This window comes from Magnolia sinica, chromosome 13, assembly GCF_029962835.1.
Source record: "Magnolia sinica isolate HGM2019 chromosome 13, MsV1, whole genome shotgun sequence".
NCBI lineage: Eukaryota > Viridiplantae > Streptophyta > Magnoliopsida > Magnoliales > Magnoliaceae > Magnolia > Magnolia sinica.
The window spans coordinates 17,325,976-17,340,396 of NC_080585.1; the positions used below are offsets into that span (position 1 = coordinate 17,325,976).

At 40.3% G+C, this 14,421-nt stretch overlaps 1 protein-coding gene across 1 annotated transcript; it reads right to left on the bottom strand.

Moving 5' to 3' along the window:
- Positions 1-1,468: 1,468 nt before the first annotated feature.
- On the bottom strand, positions 1,469-11,107 carry LOC131223019 (uncharacterized). Its single transcript, XM_058218297.1, has 4 exons — positions 10,811-11,107; positions 9,645-9,785; positions 9,162-9,335; positions 1,469-1,873 (listed from the first exon to the last, which is right to left on the bottom strand). The coding sequence occupies exons 1-4, from the start codon at positions 10,976-10,978 to the stop codon at positions 1,790-1,792; spliced, it is 567 nt and encodes a 188-aa protein (XP_058074280.1). The 5' UTR covers positions 10,979-11,107; the 3' UTR covers positions 1,469-1,789.
- Between the last annotated feature and the right edge of the window lie 3,314 nt (positions 11,108-14,421).

Here is a 14,421-nt window from a genome sequence, read left to right on the forward strand (position 1 = left end):
AAAGTGGGCCTCAGGAGGATTTAAATGATGGATATCCAATCACTATTGTTTTCCTGTATTGTGGTACATTTAAGATTTATATCCCTCTTATTTTTAGGATAAAGTCCTGAAATGAACTTTAAAAATGGATGAACAGAATGGATTAAACACATACATCATGGTGGGGCCCACCGATCACCGACCACCAGCCACGTACATCATGGTGGGGCCCACAGAGCACCAACCACCAGCCCCGGGGAGTAGCCAGTCCGTTTCTTATACTTGATACATTCAATGTGGACTCAATTGAGTTTAAAATAATACTTGTGGTGCGTGCTTTCTTCACTGGACCGACCATTTTTAAAAGAAGACGAAATGTTGATAAGGGAGGCCCACAAAAAGGATTTTTTTGGTCTTTCTAATGGGGGAGGGGGGTGAAAGCAACTGCAGTGAAGCAGCGGTGGAAAGGGAGAGGATAAGCAAACAGTTGAAAGGGAGAGGAAAAGCCACAGCAGTGAAAAGGAGGGGTATTTTCGTCCTGGAATTTAGTCTCCGCAAGTGCAGGTCTAAGGTGCAAAACAAAGTTTGTATTGTTTCATAAAAACAGTTGGATAAAAGGTGGGGTCCACAGTCCTAAATTTCTCCAGCTTCTCTTCCCACGAGAGCATTTATTAACTATAGTTGATATGTAAATTACCAATGGATTTCAAGAGAAAATGGGATGAATTAGGAAGCTGCACACTTGTGATGTATTTGTAAGGTGCAGTGAATGTATATGAAATCTGGTCCATTAATTTGGTAGGATTTCTTTTAAACATGTGAAGGACATAAATTATTATTTTTAATGATTAATGGTATGATATTTATTTACAAGAAAACGAGGCTATTAGAAATTCATTTTAGCCGTACATATTTAACTTGTATGTATGGCTTCATAGATGATGATCATTTATTAAATTTAGCAGATAAAATATAATCAGTAAGCCCTATTTAATGGACACGCCAGATCTTTGACATATCAATTTTATCATACTTATATAAAACTTGATATTACGGATCCTCACATGTGGTATATTACTTGGGATAGAAAAGTAATTTTTTGCTATTAAATACTCCGTTAGTTGGACCAATTTGATTTGTCCAACTAGTTGTGTGTGAGCATTACACACACACACACACACACACTCTCTCTCTCTCTCTCTCTCTCTCTCTCTCTCTCTCTCTCTCTCTCTCTCTCTCTCTCTCTCTCTCTCTATATATATATATATATATATATATATATATATATATAACTTTGTATGCACAAGAGTCTTATATTTTATTCGTCTTCTTCTTACATAGGAGAACTATGATTTATGTGTTTATAACCAAGCAAAATGGTATGGTCTAGGGAGAGAGGTTGAAGTGGCAGTTTGAAACACGTGTCATCACAATGCACATGTGCAAGATCCATGCCACTCATTAGGTAGGCCCACATTGAGCAGGCACAAGACCAAAATTGAGCCATTTCACTCATCAGGAATCACACTAGCACTTGCAATACATGTGGTCACCTAATTAAGGGCCCGATCCTAACATACATGTGCTGCAACTCAAGTTCACCGGCATCGACAGCAAGAAAATAAAGACCCAATGTTTCGAACAAGTAGTTCGATCCCTTACATTAATGAATAGAAATGATGCATAAACTAATTAAGATTACATCATGATATGGACATCACGTGCATCTCATCTTTTCCGTGGTCCCCACTGTCATTGTCGTCCATCTATCTATCCATACATCATCTAAGTGGGCCCCACACTTAGAATGCTAAGGTGACAAACCAGACCGTTGAGCCTCCTTGATGATCAGATCTTGGAGCCCTTCCTCAGTCATCTGCATCTCTTTCTTCACCTTCAAACCCCATTTAGAATAAATAAATTCCAATCAGCCTCAGTAATGATCAATCAGTTGATGGATTATAATCAACAGTTGAAGAAAAAAAAAGAAAAAAGAAAAAAAAGATAGAAATCTTTTTGGAAGGTTACAGACTCTTTGAAGGTGTCAAGCCCGACAGGTTGGACAACAAGTTATAGCCCACCCAACAGACAGCTTCTAATTTATTACTTGCATGTGACTTCCAACCCTTCCAATAGGGTGGCCCCCACCATGGGAAGTTCCTATTGCAAAATCAGCTTCATCTACTCATTAGGGGGGCCATCCATAGAAAACAATGTCTAGCCAATGATAAATAGAAAAATACTAGTGTGGCCTACTCGAGAGTGAATGTCTATGATTTTTGCATAAGGTGATCCTCATAATGGGAACAACCTATTGAACAGGTTGGATTTGTCACATAGACAAAAGATTTGGAAGTTATTTTCTGAATGGACCATAACTTGTGTTGTCCAACCACCTGGAGACCTTTTCGTCTGATTGAGGTAGGGTTGTACATCGAGCTAAGTCGAGTCGAGGTGGGCCAAGCTTGGCTTGGCTTGTCCGTGCTCTTCTCGAATTCGAGTTCGAGCTCGGCCTCGAGCTTACTATTGAAGTTTGGCTTGTTTGCCAAAACTTTCGAGTCGAGCTCAAGGAGAGTTAGTGGACCGAGTCGAGTCGAGCTTACCTCGAGTCGAGCTCAAGGAGAGTTAGTGGACCGAGTCGAGTCGAGCTTACCTCGAGTCGAGTCGAGCTTGCTCCAAACTTGACTCATTCCAGCAACCCGACCCAACCGACCCAACCCCCAAATCAAATATTTAATTAACCATACACGCACGCGCGCTCGCGCACACACGCGCACACACACACACACACACACACATATATATATATATATATATATATATATAAAATTAATATTAGGTAGAGCCATAAAGGGTACCTTGTTGTTGGTACTGAGAGAGAGAGAGAGAGAGAGAGAGAGAGAGAGAGAGAGAGAGCTTGGGTGAGTGTAGGCCGTATGATTGAGACAAGTTGGGTATACGCTGAGTCAAGCTCGAGCCAGTGGAGAGAGAGAGAGAGAGAGAGAGAGAGAGAGAGAGAGAGAGAGAGAAGCTCAAGTACGAGTTAGGTAAGGAAGGGAGAGGATAAGAGAGGGACAAACGGGTAGGGTAGGATTTATATATATATATATACATACATACACACACTCACGAGTTAAGCCGAGCTCGAGATTCGAGCTAAACCAAGTTCGAGTCGAGTCGAGTCAAAACTCCATTATGTATGAACTTGGCTTGTTTTCAAAACGAGCTGAGTCATATAAAGCCTGACTCACCTTGAGTCATTGTTCAAGCCGAGTCAAGTCGAGGTAGTTCAAGTCAAGCCGAGTGAGCTTTTCCAGCTAGCTTAGCTTGCCTACAACCCTAGATTGAGGCCTAGTTTGGTTGAGGACGGGCTTTACCAAACACACACATTCTCAGTTGGAACCCAACCATTAGATGGAGGATCGCACCATCCGACGGGTGTCCGCTGGAAACGGATCGGCTACTCACCTAGCCACTATCCAATGGCTAGGTGTTTTGTGGGCCTCACTATGATGTGTGTGTTTCATCCGGCCATCCACCCATTCTTCCAGATCATTTTATGGCATGAGCCCAAAAATGAGGTTGATCCAACTCTCAAGTGGACCGCATAGTGTTGATTGAACGCCCACCATTAAAAACTTCTTAGGGGCCACAAAAGTTTTGGATCAAGTTGATATATATTTTTTCCCTTCATCCAAGTCTGTATGACCTAATCAATAGGTTAGATGTCAAATAACCATTACAGTGGGCCCTAGGAGGTTTTTAATGATGGACATTCAATCACTACTGTTTTCCCATGGTGTGGTCCACCTGAGATTTATATCTATCTCATTTTTTTGGTCAAGCTCTAAAATCATCTTTCAAAATGGATGGACAGCGTGGATAAAACAAATACATCTTGGTGGTGTCCACAGCACCGACCACTAGCCACCTGGCTGCTGGCAGCGTCACTAGCCAAACCGCGTCCCTGTCCGCCGACCCTTGTTCACCTTCCCCTTTATGGTTGATGGAACAGATACCGTTAGGTGGTGTTTGGATGGACGCCGATTTCCCGGGGAAGGCTTCCGCAGTAAGTTCCTGCACTGGTAAACTAGGTGTGGCCCACCGTGATGTTTGTGATCAATCTACCCCGTTCATCTGTTTTGCCTGCTCATTTTAGGATCCACGACAAAGAAAATGAGGCAGATCCAAAACTCAAACAAGAGAGAAAAGTGGAAAATAAATTTCTACTGTTGAAACCTTCCTAGGTCTACCTTGTTGTTTATATGCCATCCAAACCATTTATAGGGGTCATTTCTACTGGGATGAGGCGGATAAAAAAAGAAAGCCTGGTTATAAAACTTGTGTGGCCATATAAATGTTTTAATGGTGGTCTTTGAACATCCAATTTCCTCTCGTGTGGTGAATTTGAGCTTTCGATATGCCTCATTTTTGGCCTCATATCCTAAAATAAGTAGGAAAAATGGACGAACGTGGTGGATTGACTACAAACATCACAATGGCCCCAACTAGCTTCCTAATGTAGAAACTTCGTGCAAAGGCCCCTTGGATCAAGAAATCCTCAACCTGTTTGGATGAACGCGGATTTCCTGTGAAAGAGCAAGTTCCTGCACTCAAAACTTAGGTCAAGCCTACTGTGATGTTTGTGATGAATCTACTGTTTCTATTCTTTTTGAGAGATCATTTTAAGACATGGGAGAAAAATACATGATCTAAATCCATAACTCAAGTGGGCCATACAAAGGAAAACGGTAGGAAATGAGCAACCACCACAAAAGTTTTTTTTTATCCGGGTAAGTTTTTTGTGTTTTCATTTCATCCCTGTGGAAACGGCTTGGATGTCATATGAACATTAATGTGGAGCCCCGTTAGGTTTCAATGGTAGAAATTTCTTTCCTTAGTTTTCCCTCTTATGTGGTCCACTTTAACCTTTGATTCATCTCAGTTTTGGTCGTATTCCCTATGACGATCTCTCAAAACGGATGAACGGAGTTGGATTTATGACAAACTTCACTGTGGGCCCTACCTAGGTTGCCGGCGCGGAACCCAGGAAATCGGCGTCCGTGTTTGGAGACGCCGATTAGCTACTGACGAATCTCCCGCTGAACTGACGTCATCAGATTCTGTGGGACCGTCATGATCTGTGTTGTATCCACACCGTCCATCCATTTGGAGAGACCATTTTATGGCTTGTTACAAAGAATGAGACGTTCAAATTTCATTTTATGGCTTGTTACAAAGAATGAGACGTTCAAATTTCAAGTGGACCACCACAGAAAACAGTGGGGATTGAACGCCTACCATTAAAAACCTTTTTTGGGCACACAAGTTTTCTATCAACCTGATATCTGTGTTTTTCCCTTCGCCCATGTCTTATTCAATTTATAGACACAGGTTGGATATCAAATAAACATCATGGTGGGCCCTACAAAATTTTCAACGGTAAACGTCACTGTCCCACTGTTTTCTGTAGTGGGGCCTCATTCTTTGGATCATCATATAAAATGGTCTCTATAAATGGATGGACGGTGTGGATATAACACAGAGATCATGGTGGGGCCCACAGAACCTGATGACGTCACTCAGTAATGAGATTCGCTACTGAACCAGTCATAGCTAATCCGCGTCCCGTGTTTGGATACCGATAGTGAATGTCATGGACGCGGATTGCGTACTACCCCCGCCCGTCCCTAGCTCCGAAGGGGCAGTTCTGTGGGTGGGCCCACCGTGATGTATCTGTACAACTAAGCCGTCAATCTCTTTTCTCAGATTATTTTAAGGCATTAAAACAAAAATGAGGCAGATCCAACGCTCAAGTGGACCACACCAAATAACAAGCTTGGTTGCATTAAAATGCACAAAGCATTAAATGTTAGTTGCATTAAATGCAAAAGTAATCTATGGTGTGGTCTATTTGACAGTTGGATCGGCTTCATTTTTGTTTTGATGCTTTAAAATAATTGAGAAAAGGGATAGACAGCTTGGCTTTACAGATGACCAGCCCACAGAACTGCCCGTTCGGAGCTAGGGACGGGCGGGGGTAGTACGCAATCCGCGTCCGAATGTCATTTGGGGCCTGTCCTTGTCATAATAACTCTGGGACCAGTGGCCCTACATAGGACATATCGAACTGGGTGCGGACTAGGTTGGTAGGTGATCTTGCTGGCCGCACGTACACCGCTCACATGCATTTGCACACGTGGATATCCATGACAACCAGACATGGGTAAGAAATGAACAATATTTCTGATGGCCGTTGGTTCATGTTTCAATGATCTAAACCATCTATACAATGGGCCTTATCCTCGATACAGGATACCAAGAAAAACTCTTCAATTGGACCATGTAATGACTCATTGATTTCTTTTGAATATGGACTGTTCCCTTGACCATTATTCTGCGTAGCATTGATCGAAGTTTATAAGATATTTCAAGTTTGAAGATTTTTAAAGCAACCATCATCAACTTTGTTTCTCGTTGGATCAACGGTTTGGATTGCCGAATATGATCCCTGATACACAACCATAATTTCGATGTGTCTGATGACAGTACTTTGGGAGTTGTAGCAAACGCCAATAACTTGGGCCGCCCAACTATCAGGTGAACCACGTGTGACCATCTGATGTTATTTTCCAAGTGCAGTCTACCTGACAGGTTTTCGTCTGGATTTTAACATTGTGGGTAGATGGAATCCGGATCCTCTGCTTGGGAAGCGGATTGGCTGGTGTACCACACAACACCGACGTGGCTGGTGTGGGTAGGTGTCGTGCGAAGACGGTCCTCGAGCTCCGCGTTGTATGAACGGATCAAAGGAGATCAAAGTTATATGGCCTTACAATGATGTATTTATTATATCCACACCCTTCATTCATTTGGAGAGAATATTTTAAAGCAAGAGCTCAAAACTAAATCATATCCAAATCTCAACTGGACCACACCACAAATAACAGTGGGATAATGATTCTCGCTATTAAACATTCATAGGCTCACCATAATGTTCATTTTCCATATAATCCATTCATAAGGCTAGGAAGAGCCGGATAAAAGAAGAAAAACAAATATCCTATTAATCCAAAACTCCCATCACCCCAAAAGGGCGTCGACGCCAAATGTTCAATCCCCGCTACTTTTTGCAGTGTGATCCACTTGATCTCTGGATTCATTTTATTTGTGGCTTAACACTTGGGACGTGTTATTTCTTTCTTTTATATATATATATATATATTAATTTAATTAGCCTGCAGTGGAATTTTACCATCTATAGGTACCCAAACCATTGACTAGGTTTTGACACTCTTGAGAGTCTACTATCGGAGCAAGAGTAAAGACCTAACACTTATGATGGGCTTGCCAAATGAATGGATATTTTATGTATAACCCATGCCTCATGATATGACTCACATAACTTTGGAGACCTCAACATACACCAACTAACATACTTTCCTTTGCTCGCTACCAATATAAAATTTTATTTTTTCTATATTGTGATTGGTCCACATTATTATTGACATTGTCAACACAACTAATTTAAACATAAATTTTGTTATTTGTGGCAAGCATGGGATCCGGACTGAGGTAAATGTCCAAGTGAAAGACTTTATACTTGTGGCGAGCATGGGATCCGTACTGAACTTGGAGACCTCAACACACCAACCAAGTTGGTGGTGTGGGATACACCAACCAAGTTGGTGGTATGGTGTGGGATACACCAACTAATATACTTTCCTTTGCTTGCTACGGATATAAAATTTTATTTTTTCTATATTGTGGTTGGTCGACATTATTATTGACATTGTCAACACAACTAATTTAAACATAAATTTTGTTATTTGTGGCAAGCATGGCATCTGGACTGAGGTAGATGTGCAAGTGAAGGACTTTAAACTTATGGCGAGCATGGGATCCGTACTGAGGCAGATGCGCAAGTGAGAGACTCCCTCACCTTTTGGTTGAGACGTCTATTTATGCACTCGCATTAGATGTGGCATCTATTTTGACCACTGATACCATTGCGATTTTTATTGATTCATATAAAGATGTTATCATCAATCTTAAAACATTGTACTTGTTTATAATTTTTGGGACAATAAACCATACGTGCGCTCTACCTCAAGCAGAAAACATGTCAGGTTAAGTTTGACCATTGAGATTGTTTTGCTCTTTTAACCTACTTAGACACAACTATCGTTACAAAATAGATCAATGCAAGGTGAGCCACGTCCAATCATTTTATAGATTGGTCTCATACCCAGGTTGGACTGGTGGCCGATAAGGTGTTACCCAGGTAAACACATTAGTGGGCGTTAGTCTGACTGTCGGGTCTACCTTGATGAATCTGTTGTATATTCACGCCTTCCATCTATTTTTCCAGATCATTTTAGGACGTATTTTTCAAAAATTAAGTATATTGAAATATCAAGTGAACCACACAGCAGAAAATAGTAGTTATTGAATGCCCACAATAAAAAACTACTAGGGCTCACCCTAATATTTATTTTCCTATTAGACTTTAGACTGTTGATAAGGTTAAACAGACCTGAATGAAGGGGAAAGTACAAAGATCAGTTTGATCCAAAACTTCTATGGCCCATAATAAATTTTTGATGGTCAATCACCATGGTTTCCAGTGGTGTGGTCCGCTTGAAATTTGGGCCTGTTTAAGTTTTGGGATCAAGTCCTTAAATGAGATGGAAAAACGGATGGATGGACAGCATGGATATACAACGTACTAATCAAAGTGGGCCTCATATGGTCAGGGTGACACCCACTAACATGTTACCCGGATACGTCGTCTCATTACGCGCAGTCGGGCTGCATCAATATGTATCAGAGAGGTGCGGATCTTGCATGGCCAAATCAATACGTTTGAATTCGTGGCCCCATAAGAAAAATGCAACCAATACCTAAATTCAACTGACAAACGTCTTGATATGGGCCACATGGATCTCTGAGACGTTCTCAATCCACAGTGGGATTCAACCAACCAATGGTCTGGATTACCGAACTGCAGGCCCAACCAATCACTCCAAAACACATACATCTAAACATTTTGGCCAAATTGATCAGTTGATCAGCTCGATCTTATGGAAAGAACATCCAAGCTTTGGACCCCACCAGACAGATGGCTCGGATCTCACACCATAATGGCACATTCGCACACATTGAGGAAGTGAAGAAATTACCTTGACGAATGCGGTGGTTAACATCTCCTCGGCATTTTGATCATTAACGACGATGGAAGTCATCTTCACGTCCAAGAGATCAATCACGCGCTGCACGTGGCCCGCCATACCCGGCCCTTTCCTCCATCTAACCTTTATAACGAATCTTCCCTCCATCAGCTTCTCCGTTTCCACCTGCCACACGTGCCCCACCCTGTTAAACCCGGACACATTCCAACCCACACGTGCATGCACATCAGGACCACTCACAAGTACAATGACCCCATCTTGCTCCAACCTACACGCTTGAATTACACCTCCACGCACGTGTACCCATTTGGAACAAGTGTACACGTGTGCAAAGTGAAACTATTGCATGCATGTGTGCACTCCTACACGTGATAAGCAACAGTGAGCCGCAAACACTAGCATGCCTATGAATTTTTAATGTACATGAACGTGCGAAATAAGAAAATTAAGAGAGAGAAATAAAAGAAAGCTCACTCCCAATATATGGTCTCTTTGACTTCCAAGAGAGCTTGAACCTTGGGACTGCTGTAATAATTCCCTTTCGATCTGATCCGTATCTTGGTGAATTCTCTGTAGATAATCTCGTGTCCCTTCAAGGATTGTTCTCTCATCCGTCTGATATTGGCCATGGTTATATAGGGAATTTTCCAGTAGTGAAAAAAATAGAAATGAAAGGAAATGCCATGATTTGTACAATAGGAAATACAATGGGTGTATTGGAATCATAGCTGTTGGATCTAGGTTTCATGTATTAATGAGCGCAATTGTTTATATGATCATCATGGATGATGCCCAAAAATTAATATTTTAACCATGTTTTCAGAGAATCAGCTGATAAGAGTGGTGGTGAGTGAGATAAGATGCACAAAGGCAGCTGAGTTTCTCTTTCTTTCTATTCTTTCTATGGGGCTTGCTCCTCCTTTTCTTTGTGATTTGGGTATTTTTTATTTTGGGTTTAGCGCCTGCTTTAACTAGTTGTGAAATATATATATATTTTTTCTTCTATCAATAAGATTATAGGTGACTTTTGAAGAAATAATAATAATATTTCAATCCTATGATCATTTTAACTTTTCTCTTTTGAACAAGGACCTGATCCTTGACTATTGTTTCGTTGGCCATTGATCAAAAGTCCAGGATCTTTCAATATTGAAGATTTTTGAGGCAGCCAGCATCAGCTGTATCAACGCTTTGGTCCTCCAAACATGACCTTGGATTGAAAGACTCGCCTCTATGTACCTTAGAGCTATACGTGGGGATGTATTGTAACAAATCTATGGAATTGCACTCTTCAATTCAAACAAAAGGCTATATGGTATTGTTGGGAAAGTAAACCAAAATGAGAATCTAAAAGAAAAAGGAAAAAGAAAGAAAATTGTTCTAAATTTATAAAATTGCATTTTAAACGAAAACCTTTCTAAAGAGGATTGATTTTCATTGGAAGGAGAGTGCCCTTGGTGATTAGAACCATTCATTGGGAGAATAGTCACGTAAATGATCGACAGACGAATGGTTCTGATCATGAACTGTGGGTCCCATGTGAGGTGGAGGGCCTGATGACAAACAACTCCCCCCAACGGTCAATCTTCTTCTCTGCTCAAAGACATAAATTTCGAAAATGCTAGTGATGGAGTTCCAACCTGTGTTATGTTTGGAATAAGAGATTTGAGAATTTGAAGCTGCTCGGCCACTCTCCTCCCCGCGTTGCCATCGCCACCCACACTCTCTTCACTTTCTTCAGAGGAACTGCCACTTTTGCTCGAGCCTATGTCGGCGGCCGGAGCTCCCAACGGTTCTCGTTGCTGCATCGCCGTTAATTCGAAGTAGCTGTGGTCTTTTAATTAAGCTTCTTGCTGTTCTTCTTATAGGGGGAATTCATGGCTTCTTTTTTTTTTTTTTTCCCATTTAATGTTTTGTGCGTGGAGGGGTTGCTGTCGAGGCCAGCATTGTACCTTCATTTACCATACTGGAGTGTACTTTTATTTTCCCAAAATCATGTTACAGTGTATTTTTACTTATAAATAGGACAGCTGATTTTATTAGATGAAATGATTTTTGTTCACATAAAATATACCATTTTATCCTTATTATCTATCATATGTTGTTTGGCTGTGATGAGTTAAATTCATATTTTCCAAATCAATCAAGCTACAGTTGGTGTGATCCCACCTTTCTTGAAAATAAATAAATAAATGCATATTTTTAAAAAGAAAGAAACTCTGGATATTAAATACTGGAAGAAGAAATAAATAGAGGAAAATATAAAAATTGAAACCATATCCATCATGCACATATACATTCATGTATTGAATGATATGATATCATTTTCAGATTTAGATATTTTATTCCATCTTCTTTTGGTGTAAACATCTGTTTTAAGTAGTGGGTAATACAACGAGCTATGTGGGGCCCACCTTGTCTTGCATGTAACATCAACTCCATCCATTATGTGAACGTTTCATTCAACATCGGTAAAAATAAAAAATAAATAAAATCCAATTCAAAATATAGGTGGGGCATGCTAGGGAACAATGTATGATCGCACTTAAAACTTAAAAGGGCGTGTTTCACATATTATTAGGGCTTGTTTCACCTATTATTAGTTTAATTTTTTAAAACATTTAACATCATAAATAAGGTGACTATTGTTTATTAATTTAAAGATGTGTCATTGTCATCTAGAAAAGCACCCCAATTTGAAATCCTGGTTTCCACTGTTGCGTGAAAATTACCTAGTTGGTCATTATCTATGAAATCTAAAAGGAATTCTCATATCCACACGCCCTAAGTTTACTCAGTGTAGCTTGCCAGAGTTTTGGATGAAGATGGGTTTTTTGGCGTTTCTTTACATCTTGGCAAAGTGCACCTAATGAATGTGTTGGATGGAATATACATGACACTTAGACACAAACTAATGTTTGCCACCCTTTCTAGGTTGTTCTCTGTGGTGTGATGATGTAGAGCGGGTCGCGGACACCTACATGACTAAGATGGATCAAAAAAAGCCTGGTCAACGATAGAAGTGATCCAGACCATCGGACTTTAAATCGGGCGTATCTCGCAATCCAGAATGAGTTATCTGACGTAAAATATATGATTTTGGGGTAGAACGAGTTACTTTAGCCAACCAACCCCGCTATGCCGGGTTACCCAAGACGAATTTGGAAATACTACCAGATCCACGGTCGTTTCCTTATTTTAATTTAGTTTTTACTATAAATAGTAAGTTTTAGTTTGATTATAACTCTTCATCTGTTGAGCTTTAGGAGTTGCGTCCAACGTGAAAAGAGCCTAGAAAAATTAGGAGAACGGTTTGGTGAAGCCAAATATGTCACTTGCTATTTTTGGCGGAAAACCTTGCGCACTAGTAGACATCACGATCGTCTATAAATAATAAGTTTACTATTTATAGTAAATCACGAATTCTAGCAGTTTTAGTTGTAGTTTGATTTTGAATTCTTTTCTATTGCTTAGTACCCTTATTTAAACGGTTGTGAACTCGTTTTTATTCATTTATTAATTAATTTCGAATTTATTAGAATTTATTTCTATTTTCTGCTTTCTTTTCTTGTGAATTCGAAAAGTCTCTGTGAGGAGTTCAGAGAAGTTCCGTGAATTTGGAATAGTTATCCTATTGAGGAAGACGGTGCTCGACCTCATGTCCTTCCCTGCGTTATGTGACCCACCTAAGTGGTGGATTAGGCCGGTTTTTGGCCCAAGGGCCAGCATTGATTAGCATACCTGATGTTTGGTGGGCAACAAACACATCATAGTAGGCCCATGGAGCCTGGCTGCTGTACCAACTGCATAAAACATGCATTAATTTTTCCCACACCAGAATGCTACAGAAGACCACCGTGGTAAATAAAAGGTTTTAAAAAAGTGCAAATAAAGGTGGTTAATGGATGTGTGAAAGTGCACGTGAGCTCGGTTGCCAATGTCCATGGGAAACGGATTGGCTACTCCCCCTGCCACCGGCCATCGACTGGTGGTCGGTGCTCTGTGGGCCCCACCATGATGTATGTGTTTCATCCATGCCGTCCATCTATTTTTATAGATCATTTTATGATTTTAAAGAAAAAATGAGGTATATCTCAATCTCAATTGGACCACATTATAGGAAACAGTGTTGAATGAACGTTGACCATTAAAAACGTTTTAGGGGCTATAAAAGTTTTGGATCAAGCTGAAATTTATTTTTTCCCTTTGTCTGGGTCTTTATGACATAATCAAGAGATTGGATGTCAAATAAACAGTACATTGGGCCTTAGGAGGATTTTAATGGTGGATATCCAATCATTATTGTTTTCCTGTGGTGTGGTCCACTTAATATTTAGGTCCCTATCATTTTTTGTATACATCCCTAAAATGATCTGTAAAATTGGATGAACAGAATGGATGAAACACATACATCATAGTGGGGCCCACAGAGTACCGACCATCAGCCACGGGGCTGGTGTCAGGGGGAGTAGCCAATCCGTCTCTATGTCCATGAGGGGTAATACATGTGTATGCACGTGTTTATATTATATACATGAATGTAAGACCATACCACCATACTTGTTTTGGCTGTGTTTTTTTTTTTTTTTTTTTCCACATGTACCCATCTATTGGCGAGTCCCTAGGGCTGTTTGTCTACACGCATACTACTTATATCGCACATTCACAAACATGTACGTGCGAGGTCGCAATTTTCGATAAAACAAGGTCACATGTTACGAGAAAATTCAACATTCGCAACTTCTGATAAAAAAGGTCACTTGTTATCAGAAAACTCAACATTTTCCACTGCACATTCACAAACTTGTACGTGCGAGGTCGCATTTTCTGACAAAGAAGGTCACTTGTTACGAGAAAATTCAACATTTTAATTTACTCGCCATCTAAAAAAGGAGACCTTTTGAAGATTCTCATTAATGCCAGTTGGATTTGGAATCCAAAGACATTGGGAGTGACAAACATGATTTGGATCCAAAATATTGGATTTTTAATCCTAACCATCCAAAATCCATGATACCAAATGACCCATAGTATCAAAATAAGCTTGAACCATCAATATGTATGCCATAGCTACATGTTATGGGCCGCCTGATTTTCTTGCCCGAGAGATCCATTATGGTACCAACATTTATCATGATTCAGACATCCTATTCATATGACACATTGGCTAAAAGGAGTTTGCAGCATTTAAGCTTATACTAGTGGGACAGTACTTGATTTTTATATATTTTTTTAATGCAACGGTGCATTT

Excerpts from the sequence above, each read along its gene's own strand:
- LOC131223019 (XM_058218297.1), bottom strand. The coding sequence starts at position 10,978 with ATGCAGCAACGAGAACCGTTGGGAGCTCCGGCCGCCGACATAGGCTCG. Across the intron at positions 9,336-9,644 it reads AAAGAGACCATATATTGGGA|GTGGAAACGGAGAAGCTGAT; the intron begins GTGAGCTTTCTT and ends CACGTGTGGCAG. Across the intron at positions 1,874-9,161 it reads TAACCACCGCATTCGTCAAG|GTGAAGAAAGAGATGCAGAT; the intron begins GTAATTTCTTCA and ends TGGGGTTTGAAG.